A 13,403-nucleotide genomic window follows, 5' to 3' on the forward strand; every position below is an offset into this window, starting at 1 on the left:
TGGTGTTGATATGATTTAATTGTGGCGTCAGCTTTAAGCTTTATTGTAGCATATATAACGTTATGACAAAGAAGACCAATTTATCAGACGCAATGATGTTAGACGATAATTGTAATACACGCAATTCATCTGCGCAGCATTGATTTCATGGGATTCAAGGGTGTGATCAGTGTCAGATGTACAGGTACAGGTACTGTAGCTACTTGAACCAGTGATGAGTAATTTAACCTATCTTGTAAATTTTATTTTTAACATTATGTGCAAATAAACTAATCTAAACTAAAACTAAACATTATTCATGCCGTTATGCGTTGCCACGCATGTTTCCTCCTCCTGCAGCTGCCACGGTGTTGGCCTTTTCTCTAATGTTGCTTTTCTCCTCCTCATATTTTAGTAGAATTAATCTCTGATCCTCATGAGAAACACTTTTTTTTCCCTCACATACGGCGCTCAGTGAGGACGCTCAGTGACGCTGCGCTTCTCTCATGATTGTGATTGGTCCGCTGCATGCGCGTTCACGGCTCTTGACAAAGCAACCCTGGGTTGAGTTACCGAGTTGATATCCAGCGTCGTGATACCGATTATCCTGATTGCCATTGTTAGGGTTAGTCAACCCAGGATAGGTCTGGGTAACCCAGGAAAGGTTGATCTCGCTTCGTGATACAGGCCCCAGGACCCAAGGTTTCCCAGCACAACACTGCATTATAACAAGACAATCAATGTTATTCACTTAACCCGCCTTTTATTCTAATGTTTTGGCTAACTGGTGTACATTTTAATTTTAACCCTTTTAACACCAAAATATACATAATTGTGCAGACAAGTCCCATGGTTTGTGCAATCATTGTGTCAAAGTATATACAAGAAAACAATAAGTGAACACAAACCCTGTTAAGTGAAGAAACTATAGGAAATCAATGACACATTCTTCATCTCTCAAATCTTTAATAAAACAATCAGGGTCTGCTGCAGCTGCATCAAGCTCCTACATGTACACACATATGGTACATATATAGCATGTGCTTCAGAGTCAGGTGCAACAGGTTGTGTTAAAATTAAAAAGACAGTTATCTCCTGTGTGAAAGCAAATCTGGCACATTTCATTGTCTTTGTACCACACAGTCCTACATAGAGAAACAATAGTTTCCAAAACAGCTGCAGCAAGACCAATTCATATGATGTTACACAAAAGTTGAAATAAAGCTACAATTGATTTGAAAATAAGAGGGGATTCATCTGGCAAGATTAATTAATGTACAAAATCTTTCAAATCACCAGTTCATAAACCTAGTCAAGTTTTGATCACAGTTTCTTTTATTGTGGGGGTGGGGGATAAGAGATAATGAAGAGAACCATAAGAAACACTGCTATGCAGCAGACAGTTCTGGGCAGTATCTAGGATAAATAGATAGGTTGGCTCATGTGTCTTTTCTACATTGAACAGTGGAATCCAAGTTTGTCCTGGTGGTTTCATCTGACTTCCCAGTAAGGAGTTTTGCTGTTTTTGTTTTCTTTAAATTTAATTTTAGAAAACAAATACTGAGGTGAATTTTGTGTCTTTGACTAGTTTCCACTGGCACCGCTGCCTCAAATCAAAAGCACCTTAGTCCAAAAGTCTGGAGTGCTCTATCCTCGTAATGGTCCAGTCTGGAGCCACTCCCTTAGTAAACTCTCTTTGGAATCTGTCAGAAAATCAAAAAGAAAGGTCAGAACAAATACTCTACATCACACAGGATTTTCAGTACATTATATGCACAAGTCACTGCACTCCTGACAGAAAAGATATACTCACTCATAGTTTGCACTTAGCAGTCTCTTAGTTTCTGCTTCCCCCTCCCCACCAATGGCCACCTGGAAGACACGGGTTCCCTCCATGGTGTCGTTGGGAAGATGTGCACTTGTCAGATACCAGAAACGCATCAGAATACTGACAAATTTTCTCCCTGGGAAAATGGTACGGACACTGATTAACACAGCACAAATAATCGCACTTCTATTGCATGTTTGGCTGTCCTGGAAGAGGATTCTCCCTCAGTTGCTCTGCCTCAGATTTCTTCCATTTTTCCCTGGTAAAGGTGAGTATTTACAACAGCAGGCTGGTGTATGTAGAACTAAATCAAAATAAACGACAGCGTGTGTGTGTTCATAGTAATGAAGGAACATATCACCCAGTGCAACAGTGTGACACACTGATATGTTTTTTATAGTTTTTGGACAACAACTGAGCTCTATGGCACAGAGGAAGAAGACATATCAGGCTTTGGCTGGGTAGAAATTACTTGTTGGTGGGATTGTTGTTGATTTAAGGTAAACATACTGACCATTGTCATCATAGTAGATTCCCACGTCTCCAGGTGTTGTGTACATGATCTCATCAGGATGTGCAGAGAGAGCTTTCTTGTGGCTCGATGGCAGCAGATTACACTTTTCCTCAAGCTTTCCAATCAACTGCAACAACATGAAAATGAGATAGCCTGTTAGATAGCATATCCTTTGATACAAGAAAAAAGTCTTGAATAGATTGGGATATGTTTGGCAGTAATATTATTAATTGATTACATTCTACGAATTATTAAATTATGATTTGTATTATCAGTTCATCTTTTATTATTAGTTTGTTTCACAAACAGGCTTGTGGGACAACCTGGAAGTCCATTAAGATAATTGTTATGACTAGTTATCCACACCTTTGTATTCTCCTATACGACTGGTTCCCAAACTATTTGGCTTGTGACCATGTATATTAAAGCAATTCCTTCATGACAATTTGCTCTTTTTCCACAAGAGAAAATGTAGAGTAAAGTATAGTCTGAAAAAAGAAAGAAATATACTTTTTTTTTTTTGGAACCACTGGCCTTGTCTACTATAATCCAATATCCTGTATATTGGTATTAGTCTTTCATAAAACTTGTCTGTCTTTGCAGATGAAAGATGCAAATACTTATGAAATTGGTGCTACGTGACCAGAGAAAACAGAGATAAAGGGATAGAGCATTTGCTTTTGCTAATGAGGTAGAAAACCTACAAGTACCAGAGTGCACTGCGCCACACTGGACCAATAAACAAACCCGCAGGTGCTTGACGTAATGAGAGCTTGTCTGTTTTGACACAGGAAACAATAGCCTATGGTGGCCCACTGGTAACAAATGATTGCGAATTACAGTTAAACAGCACGTTGAAATATGTTCTGAAGATTTATAAAAGGTTTATATGTGATCAGCACTGCCTAGTTTTACAGTTTGATCTCAGGTTTAGAGAAAGAGAGAGAGGGGCGTCTCTTTCTCCCAATCGACTTCTATACTCTTTGTTTCTGTGGTGGCAGGCAATGAAAGTGAGGAAATACAATCTGTCATTCGAGCATCAGCCCGAGAGCAAGCTCAGTTCTGCCAGTGGGATCTGGGCACTGGTAAGATGGAGGGAAGTTTACCACAGTTCATTTATACATTCTACCCACATTGTTATGATATAAAGCTGGTTGCTTTATATCATTGCTTTGGTGCCATGTCTGTGTTTGTACGGCACTTATTGGGGCCAGGGATTGCAGTTAACAAACATAACTGACAATGGATACAAATCTGTGCAATGACACTGAAAAAATAAATTGATGTCTTGGTCAGTACCACATCTGCTTAACAATGTACGGATGCTGATAACGATCCGGTGTATCGGATCCCTAGATGATGCATACTATTGACTGACAATCTAATGCAGAAATGGAGGCAGGACTCAGAGCTGCTAAACATGACACACAATACAGATAGTGGTGGAAAAAGCACCAAAGACATTTAAGAAAACAATCAAATTAATGTTAAATTCTTGGACAACCACTTTGTATCGTATTTATGACATTTAAACAGATGTCTCATGATGGAAGTGGATTCATTGAATACTAACAGCAAAACAAACAAATAAATAGTAGTAGTTTTCTGTAGTAGTATGGACAGGTACAGAATGGATAATACAAGTTTGGACTTGCTGGGTTCCCATACTCACGTCTTTAGCCACAAGGCCTTCTAAAGCTTCAAACTGGCACTGTGACAACAGTCTGGAAACATGGGAGAAGGCCTGCAAAAGTTAACACAGCAGTCTCAGTAACAATAGAACAGAACTAACACTGTATTAACTGGGGTTAAGGTTAAAGGTCCCATATTTTATAAAGTCAGATTTTCATGTCTTTTTTTAATATAAAGCAGGTATAGGTGCGATATAAATACTGTGAAAGAATCAAAATGTTCAATCCACAAAGTCGCACACAGTCCGTATTTAAAAACTGCGCCTTTAAATGAGCCGTCAGGACACCTGTGAATTTGTGATGTCACAACCCGAGCTGCTGCATAGCAATGCAATTCCAGCAAAATGGTCTATAAAGATAGAAAGGGCTGCCACAGTGCTGTTACAGTCATTCCCCGGCTTGTGGAAATATCATGCCGTTATGCTGCCTTGCCATTCTATATAAAAGGTACAATGGCGGAATGGGGGGGGCAGAGCTGCCTCTAAGTCAGAAATAGAACAGCGCCTAAATGATGTCTGTATAAACGGGACAGTCAGCAGGACGGAATCATGGGTGGCAGTTAGCAGCTTACTCAAAGAAGGAGAATAGTGGCTAAAAATGTCCGCAAATTGGGAAAACAATTAGGTCCTGGGAGCTCCTTACCCTCCAAGTAGAGGACAAGATCAGCCATAATGTATCAGAGATTGTAAATGATTGTTATTTCCATGCTATGTCATTGTTATTGTTAATTAAGTGCTGCCAAAGCATATGTTGTATATGTTAAAATGTAAAGGCAGCATAAAGAAGACATGTCATAGCAGCTCTACAGCACCATCTCTGTGTAATAAGACCTATCAAAAACATAGATGTGAAAGACCCTGAAACACTGACCAATCAGACAAGACTGGGCCTTTCAGGAGGGGGACTTAAAGAGACAGGCGCTGAGAGGGAGCATTTTAGAAAGAGGATGAACGCAGTTATATTCAGGCAGACAGTATGAGAAAAATAAGGTGTTTTAGAACACTAAACCATGCAAACATGTTCTTGTAGAAACCCAAAATGCATTCATGAACCTGAAAATGAACATAATATGGGACCTATAAATTAAATGTATTTTATATTTGTACTTGACATCTGTCAGAGAAGTTGTAGCTGTCGAATAACAGCCACTTTGTCACCCAGTGTTTTCAGGTATTTACAGACCTGCTTGGCTCCCTCCGTGAACTCTTCAATGCTGAACTCTTTATCAAAGTAAGCCCTGATCAGGAAGTAGTATATTCGGGTGCGAAACCAGATAAAAGGATTTGGGATGTCGACAACCACCACCTTCTGGTTCTGTCCGCCCCGGTGGGAGCTGTACGGGCGGACTGCTGCTGCCGAAGCGGCAGGCGATGAAGACGGAAGCCGCGTTTTTCCCGACCGATTCAGAACGAGACTTTCATTTAAAAATAGACGAGTAAAGCTATATGTTGATGGAAACTTATAACAACCTCTTAACATGGGAAGCGACATCTTTGTTTTTCCTCGGAAGCGTTCTTGTTCGTGGACTTATATCTTCCGGCTAGAAACATATCGCCAATTTTAAATATAGAGATATTAATGTCACAAAATACTGATAATAAGACGCCATTTTTGGCATTTATCAAACAGGCACATCGTTTTGTAACTAAGAAGCAATTTTTTTTGGGGGGGTGGGGTGGGTTTACAGTCCACTTTCACTTAGTCTTTTTTGTTTCAATGGGGAACACTAATAATGTGACGCCCCATACGTTCAAGAGCTGTTTACTGTCACTAGCTGGTGGATATCTGAAGCAAATCATGTGAAATGGAGCTCCAGGAAAAAGTAACGTTACCTGTGCCGATATTTACAGAAGTTGATAAGGACGTGTTTCTGCGACAGATTTATCCAGAGGTGAGATAAACCCTGGAGACTAGTGTCATGATGACAGTATCCCACCGTGTTTCTAAACTGCTGCTGCTTCTTCTTTGACTTTTTCTACTGCTGTCACTCTCATTGTTACAAGAAAAACTGTCATTTGACACTTGAAAGACAATTCATTGGGTACTTCTTAGACATATATAAAAGGCAATGTCTCAGGTCAGGTCTTACGTTACTGGTGGTGTTTACAGAGAGGCTCTGCAACATTAATTAATAACAGATGATGATAGAAGATTATTCGCCTACAATGGTGAGAATCAGTTAATGAGTGTAGACATTTCCTATGCCAAAGTACTGATTTTCTCTGTCTTAGATCACTATAAACGACATTACCAAATGAAGTCAAAGTTGTTGATATGAAGAGTCCACTAGCTTCCAGTTTGTCAGTTTTTGTTGTTGCATGCGTGTGAAGTGACATTCAAGGTCAAAGTATCCTGACTTCAGGTATACTGAGTTCCAAAAACTCCTACAATTCCCATCATATATTTTAGTAGTGTCTATCTATGAGAGCACTCCAGCCTGGGAAATAGGGACCTCTGTTAAACTCTGTGACCTCAGTTTGTAACACAATGTCTGATGACATTATCTGGGTTATTTTCTATAACTTAAAAGAGCTCCTCCAGAGCCACAAAAAACAGTATACAACTGTTATGACAGCCTTAGCACCCAGGACGAGTAAACTGATCTTCATGTGTGTGACTGGTGGAGTGCTACTATAAGTTAGGTGTAATAATGTGAATAATATTAGATCCTGGGTCCATTTATTTGCCATCAGACAGGCTGTGCAGATGTGCATTGGCAGCTAAATTATACCGATTCTTTTCCAGCGCAGACCAGCCGTGCTCAGAGGGATGTGTCTTGGACCATGCCTAGAAAAGTGGACAGTTGAATATCTTGGACAGAAAGGGAGAGACAAGGAAGTGAAGATTCATGTATCCACTGTGCCACAGATGGACTTCCTTCGCAAAAACTTTGTTTACAAGTGAGCTCTCTCTCTCACACACACACACACACACACACACACACACACACACACACACACATACACACAAACACACCAATCAGTCCTCCTTCTCTGCAGAGTTCCCAGCTATGCCTCTTTATTCACAGGACTCTGCCATTCAAGGAGTTTGTGAAAAGAGCATCTGAGAAAAAGCACTCTGATTTCTTCCTGTGTGAGGCAAGGGTCATAAAATACGGATATGGTATAAAGTGTTTTTTCACAGTATGATATATCCTTAAATGACACAAAGTTTTTGGTGTTATTATAGGATGAGAGCTACTATCTTCGATCACTAGGAGAAGACGTACGAAAGGTATTAAGAGGACTCAGTGTTGTGGAATCTGTGAAGATGAATCATTAGGTTTTGTACCTGAGAGTTTTTGGTATTTATGTGGCAAAATGTCTTCAGTCTGACTCTGCAAAAGCTCTTGATCAGGAATATAAATGTCTCTCTCACAGGAACCTGCTGATCTGAGCAAACAGTTCCCAGACTTGGCAGAGGATTTTCACATCCCGCAGTTCTTTGAACCCGAGCAGTTTTTCTCCAGTGTGTTCCGCATCAGCTCCTGTGGTCTGCAGCTGTGGACACATTACGATGTGAGTATCCTGCATGTAGTTTCTCTACCAATAATTTCCATTTTTATTTTTATTTTTTTGCCTGTCTGTATCATTGAGTCAGACACTGGTCTCATAATGTGGGACGTGCAGCGTCAGGGCCAATGAGCACAGGTGTGGGCAGTGCATGAGTATAATTTTTAACTTGTTTTGCCCAAGGGCCGAGGGCACTTTTTATTGATCAACAAGGTTTATTGTTGTTATTTTCCTTTTTAATGCACCCTGGCACCATTTAAAGTACAAGAAAAACTTCCCAGTGTTATTAGTTCATATTCACTGTGAAATAGAGAATGGTCTGTGGGCCATCCAGCACCCTATTGTGTGCTAGATTTGGTCTGTGGACCTTAGGTTAAGTGTCACAGAATTAATGCTTAAACTTTTCTCTCTTACAAAATTTTTCTCCCTCTTTCATTCCTTCAGGTGATGGATAACCTGCTGGCTCAGGTGACAGGGATGAAGAGAGTGGTTCTCTACAGCCCCCAGGATGCATTGCACCTTTACCTGTCAGGCAAGCAGCTGTGGAAAGATGCCACTTTGTTTTAATGCTCAAAATATAACTGTATCTACCTAATTATTTTTGAAAAGTTCGTATAATGTAACCCATTAGGTGATAAATCAGAGGTTCTGGACATCGACTCCCCAGACCTGAAACGGTTTCCTGAGTTTGTGAAGGCAAAGCGATACGAGTGTGTGTTGGAGCCTGGAGATCTACTTTTTATCCCTGGTAGGTCAAACCATCCACGTTAAAGCTAAAGCTAAACCAGTAACAAAAATTTGTAATGAAAGTAACTTTTTGTTATATAAAAATCATGTTCCTCCTCCTCGTAGTGCTTCTAAGGCCCCGATCACATCAAGACGTGTTACAGCATTCATATGAATACAACCCAAAGGCGCTGCCGCTACAAAAACATCTTGTTAAAGCGTGTCGTGCATAACAGGGCGGTTTGCCTGTGAAGCAGGGCTGCATTCGCAACTGGGTGATCAAATGTGATTAACAAAAAACACACACAAACTTATTTCCTGTAATTTCCCCCATGCCCCTCCCACATGTAGGCTCTCTCAGATAGTTATCTATCTGATACCATCATGACATGAGATAGGAATTCCCTCTCACATACCTTGTAGAGCTCTCACAGTCCAACAGCTAACTAGCGAGCCATCGGCATAGTAAACAGCATTACACTCACCAGGGGAACTCACTTGGCAGCTCCATGCATGTGATCGTTGATTAGTATTTCAGTAATAGGGTGACTTTCCACTAATATCAACCTTTCATTTGCATTCGCGTTGTCCCACTGTTCCTACCACATCCACCAGCATTAAAACAGTAGTCACGGCCATCTCTTCCTTGTTTTGATTGGCTGCTTGGGCCAAGTGCAATATTGACAAGTGGTGTGACTCTGCCTTGTGCTGAAAAGTTAAGAATATTTTAACTTTTATGCTGTCTAAAAACAGCAGTGCAAGACAGGAGCTCACGCCTCTATGGTCTTGCTTGTGATGTGCTTCTAGCGATGTGTCTCGGTGTGATCGGGCCTAATGGCATTTGCAAGAATCACAAAAACAACCAATCAGAGCCAAACAGTCCTTAATGCAGCTATCAGTCATGTCAATCACTGCTTATTTGTCACCTCAAATGTTTCCGGAAACATATTTTAGTGTACTGTTTAGCTGTAACATGAGAACATTTGCCCCAGCTGGTGGGCAGTGCTTCCTTTTGGCTCGAGTGTTTCCAACATGGCAGCCAGGCTCTAACTTTCACTGCTAAACAGTACGCTAAAATATGTTTCTGAAAACATTTGAGGTGAGAAGTCTCCTCACCTCTGATTGGTTGTTTGTGTTCAGCAGCAGTTGATTCTAGCAAATGCCACCAGAAGCACCATGGGGAGGTGTATATCTCATGTAATAATGTCTCGATATAGTGACAGTTTCATCAAATGTGACAAAAACTTGTGATACTGAAAACAGTTCCTCATATATGACAGATTTTACATCATCAAGTCTCCTGTTCTCCCCAGCTCTGTGGTTCCACAATACCCTGGCTCTGCAGTTTGGTGTGGGTGTAAATGTGTTCTGGCGCCATCTACCTGTGGATAGCTATGACAGAAAGGACCCGTACGGTAATAAGGACCCTGTGGCTGCGACTCGCGCCCTTCAGGCACTGGAGAGAGCACTGCACACTCTGGATGAGCTCCCAGCAGATTATCGGGACTTTTATGGACGCCGTATGATACAGCGCATTCAAAAGCGGACATACTGTGACAATCTGTTGGGCACAACTACACAGGACAGCACACAGGACAGCACATTACCCAGCGGTCAGTTCACCAAACCTGGATGAATGTCAGGAGAAATGTGTAACCAATAAAACACCCATGTTGCACTTATGTTCATGCTTTGTTTTGATCATTGGCTTTCATCTTGGAAATTGAATATGATTATAACAGAGCATGTGGAAGTTGAGTTGAAGAAGAAAACAAAAATATAGGACATATTTCCAGAGGAACCTTACAGTGGAAGCAGAAAACTTTTCAACTTTTCACCTGTCATGCGTTTCCAAGTGGTATTATTGTTGGTGCCGCTGTTGCAAAGACAACAGGATCACTTTCTGCTACCCTCAGTGCCTTGCAACTTTTTCATTTGCTTATAGGGAACCAATCTAAATGCAGATGGTGTCTTTACAGCCATTACATTGTGCAATCAACATTTACTTCATTATATGTTCAATCACATGGCATGTCTACGTCCACTTTAAATACAATTTTAACTCTATTTCCACTTTAAGGTAAATTTCTTTAAAGTTGAATAAGTTTAAATATGTTATATGTCTATGTCTATGTTATATGTTATATGCATATGTTATATGCCCGTCAGAATCACAAATTCAGGGTTATTCAGGGTTCTGCATATTTTCATGGACAGTATTTAAAAACTTTTCCAGTTACCATGTTGCTGTTATGTTACATAATGTGGAAGGTTACCCATGAAAGACTATTGTATCAATTTTTTTACACACAGCAAAATGGCTATGACTTTTACAAAATTTTCAATGATCTTTACAAATTCCATGTCATTCCCAAGTTTTCCATGAGCATAGGAACACTGTATATTAAATACATGACAAATTTTTATTAACATCAGGGTTCCCACATATTTCCATGTACAAAATTTCAGAACTTTTCCCTGACTTTTTCAAAATAAAATTTCCAAGACCACACACAACATACAACACAAACAGAACTGCATACCATACTTTATTCCAAATGTTAATTATTGTAAGAAAATTAATTGTGAAGTTCTATGACTCTGTCAGGTTTTTCAGGACCTTGGAACCCTTTAACAAGGCGAACAAAAAACAAAACTTGTACAATTGTGACATCTAGTGGCTTGGTAGGTACCTGTAACAGTATTTTGAGCTGTAAAATGGGGCAGTTAAAAAACAAAGCACACAGATAAACCATATCACTCATGTATTTTGAGTGAATCTTTACAGCCAGCTTAATTTTCAGTGACATTCCAGTGAGAAGCTTATTGCTTCCACTCATTGCTGAGTACCAATTTTACTTTTTGCAACTATGGGACAAAGTCTTGGACACCGCTTTTATGTTTCTGCGCATTTTGTAGGTGTGCATGTGGAGATCAACTGTTTTCTTAGTGTCTGCCTGAGTGTGAATGTTTCTCTGCCCTGTCACTGGTACCCTGTCCAGCTTGTAGTCCCCTTTCTCACCTTGTATGTTATAAGATAAACTTCCCTGAACAGCATGGTGAGTACAGAAATTTGGTGGATGGAAGAACATGTGTTGTCCAGCTCAGCTTACTTAGCAGATGTGAGCTGGATCAATAGCAGCTCTGCTGAAAAGTAGTAAAACACCCACAGATTAAAAATAAGAAACACCATAGGCTTCTCCAAAGACGTTTTAACTTAAGGCTCTTCAGCAGCTCATCTTGAACCAGATTTGGCCGATGTCTCTGATAGGATTTTGGATGTTGTTACAACCCTGCAGGTGTGTAGGAATAAAGGACGTAACACACTGCCAATGTAGTCATGCAAGCACTGCCATTTATTGAATGGAAGTTAGTATTTTAGACTTTAGAATATATTTGCACTGTCCACTAGGAGTGGAAATTTGTCTTTGGCTCACTAGACGCAAAAGACAACACTGTAAAAAGCAGACAAATAGTCAGTAAAGCAAACAGACAAAGTCATTAAAAAACACTTAACACATTAAATCAGGTGATTAAAACTCATCAGTCACTTTGTTGAGTTAAGGATCCTGCTGGCACTGGAGATGAAGGACTTCTTAAATACATTTGTAGTTGCCAAAGGGACTCTATAGTTCCTGTTGGAGCTCAAGAGCTTTAACTGGCTAAAGAGAGGCTTTCTTCTCGACAGTTAAAACAAAATCACAAAGCGATAAGAAGTCATGTGAGCTGAGGAACAAAGTGGAGGGGCTGCAAGTGGCGCCAAATTATGAAATTAAAAAAAACACTTTTTAACCCAGCAGATCCCCACTGACTCACTGCAGCCGAAACAGCTGAAAGACATAAATTAAAGCTTATCTGGGATCTGGCTGCACTACTGTAAGACCAACCTGTTGAAATTAAGGATACAATGACCAATTACAGCAGCATTAAGACCAGTTGAAGCAGTTTGTTAAGATTTTAAGTACACACAAATTGTGTCTACAATTTAACTAATCAATAATAAATAAAGATGTCCTGAAGCAGCACAAAGAGCTAATAGGTCTCTGTGCTGCTTCAGGACATCTTTATTTATTATAAGAGTTAATAGATCTTAGAAAAAGACACATTATTTTAGTGGAATGGAACTTTGTATTGGAATGTCCTGCGTCCGACTTCTTTAACAGTCCTGTTGACAAAGAAAAAGGGATATTGCATATGTATGAATGGATATGAACCAAAATACATGGAATCAAAAATTGTTTCCAATAAGAACGATTAACATAAACACATATAAAAATGAACTGAACCCAGAAGAAAACAAAACAGTCAAGGAGTGACCCATACGGCCAAGTCTTCAACGGTCAAATTAACATTTGTGTATGTAATATAAAGAGCTGCCAGCCAAAGACTGTAACATATACAGTAACTACTTGTGACCATGTTTGTTAGAGACATACTGTGCAGAGGCCTGTTCCATAAAACATGCCAAGAGAAGTGGGGAGGTCCAAAACCTGACTTGAATAAACCTAACAAATCAGCTGGGGCTCGAGCGGTTCCATAAAGGTCAATTCAAGTTCACACAACCAGACTAATTAGAAGTCAAGATAATTCTGTGTCCACACTATTCTTAAGCAGCCTGGGAGGTTGAACATGGATCAGAGCGATACACCATGTCAAACAGCAGTAGTACAGAGAGAGTGGCGCTTACTTTTAGAAACATCAAGATTTCAAGCATCTTATAGAAACACAGCTCCCATGAACAGAAACTGAGAGAAGGGCTGGCAACAAGTTGCTAATTAATTGATTGTGTAAGTTGTAGTTAAGTTAAAATGTCAGTAAAAATATTTTCACACAACCTACAGTAATTAAATCTCGGGCCGAATACATTCAAACAGTAAGAACAGAAAACCGGTAGGTTATTAAAATATCTAAGGCTGCAAATGTGTACATGTTTACTTGTTTAATATCTATGGTATATTTACAGTATCTCACATAAGTGAGTACACCCCTCCCATTTTTGCAAATATTTTATTATATCTTTTCATGGGACAACACTATAGAAATGACACTTTGATATAACTTAAAGTAGTCAGTGTACAGCTTGTATAGTAGTATAGATTTACCTTCCTCTGAAAATTACTCAAAACACAGCCATCAACATGTAAACAGCTGGC

General features: G+C 39.8%; 2 protein-coding genes across 3 annotated transcripts; one reads left to right on the plus strand and one right to left on the minus strand.

The window, feature by feature from the left end:
• Positions 1 to 230: 230 nt before the first annotated feature.
• On the minus strand, positions 231 to 5,545 carry maip1 (matrix AAA peptidase interacting protein 1). Its single transcript, XM_050049526.1, has 5 exons — positions 5,195 to 5,545; positions 3,994 to 4,065; positions 2,322 to 2,448; positions 1,793 to 1,943; positions 231 to 1,682 (listed from the first exon to the last, which is right to left on the minus strand). The coding sequence occupies exons 1-5, from the start codon at positions 5,501 to 5,503 to the stop codon at positions 1,604 to 1,606; spliced, it is 738 nt and encodes a 245-aa protein (XP_049905483.1). The 5' UTR covers positions 5,504 to 5,545; the 3' UTR covers positions 231 to 1,603.
• Positions 5,546 to 5,736: 191 nt separating this feature from the next.
• tyw5 (tRNA-yW synthesizing protein 5) lies at positions 5,737 to 9,932 on the plus strand. Of its 2 annotated transcripts, none has more exons than XM_050048826.1 (8): positions 5,737 to 5,903; positions 6,758 to 6,912; positions 7,041 to 7,110; positions 7,202 to 7,246; positions 7,393 to 7,530; positions 7,969 to 8,056; positions 8,156 to 8,272; positions 9,564 to 9,932. In XM_050048826.1, exons 1-8 carry the CDS (start codon positions 5,817 to 5,819, stop codon positions 9,884 to 9,886), a joined length of 1,023 nt encoding a protein of 340 aa, XP_049904783.1. In that variant the 5' UTR covers positions 5,737 to 5,816; the 3' UTR covers positions 9,887 to 9,932. The 2 variants fall into 2 exon arrangements, with proteins under 2 accessions (XP_049904783.1, XP_049904784.1); XM_050048827.1 differs by having other exon boundaries at positions 5,765 to 5,903; positions 6,763 to 6,912.
• The last annotated feature ends 3,471 nt before the right edge of the window (positions 9,933 to 13,403 follow it).

Source organism: Epinephelus moara, chromosome 7 (assembly GCF_006386435.1).
Source record: "Epinephelus moara isolate mb chromosome 7, YSFRI_EMoa_1.0, whole genome shotgun sequence".
In the NCBI taxonomy this organism is placed as follows: domain Eukaryota; kingdom Metazoa; phylum Chordata; class Actinopteri; order Perciformes; family Serranidae; genus Epinephelus; species Epinephelus moara.

What these genes read in the sequence shown, in the direction of transcription:
- maip1 (XM_050049526.1), bottom strand. Translation starts at nt 5,503, where the DNA reads ATGTCGCTTCCCATGTTAAGAGGTTGTTATAAGTTTCCATCAACATAT. An exon ending in AAGGCCTTGTGGCTAAAGAC is followed by an intron (nt 2,449 to 3,993) that starts GTGAGTATGGGA and finishes ATGTTGTTGCAG; the next exon opens with TTGATTGGAAAGCTTGAGGA. An exon ending in CTGCTAAGTGCAAACTATGA is followed by an intron (nt 1,683 to 1,792) that starts GTGAGTATATCT and finishes ATTTTCTGACAG; the next exon opens with ATTCCAAAGAGAGTTTACTA.
- tyw5 (XM_050048826.1), top strand. Translation starts at nt 5,817, where the DNA reads ATGGAGCTCCAGGAAAAAGTAACGTTACCTGTGCCGATATTTACAGAA. An exon ending in TGCGACAGATTTATCCAGAG is followed by an intron (nt 5,904 to 6,757) that starts GTGAGATAAACC and finishes ATTCTTTTCCAG; the next exon opens with CGCAGACCAGCCGTGCTCAG. An exon ending in CGCAAAAACTTTGTTTACAA is followed by an intron (nt 6,913 to 7,040) that starts GTGAGCTCTCTC and finishes CTTTATTCACAG; the next exon opens with GACTCTGCCATTCAAGGAGT.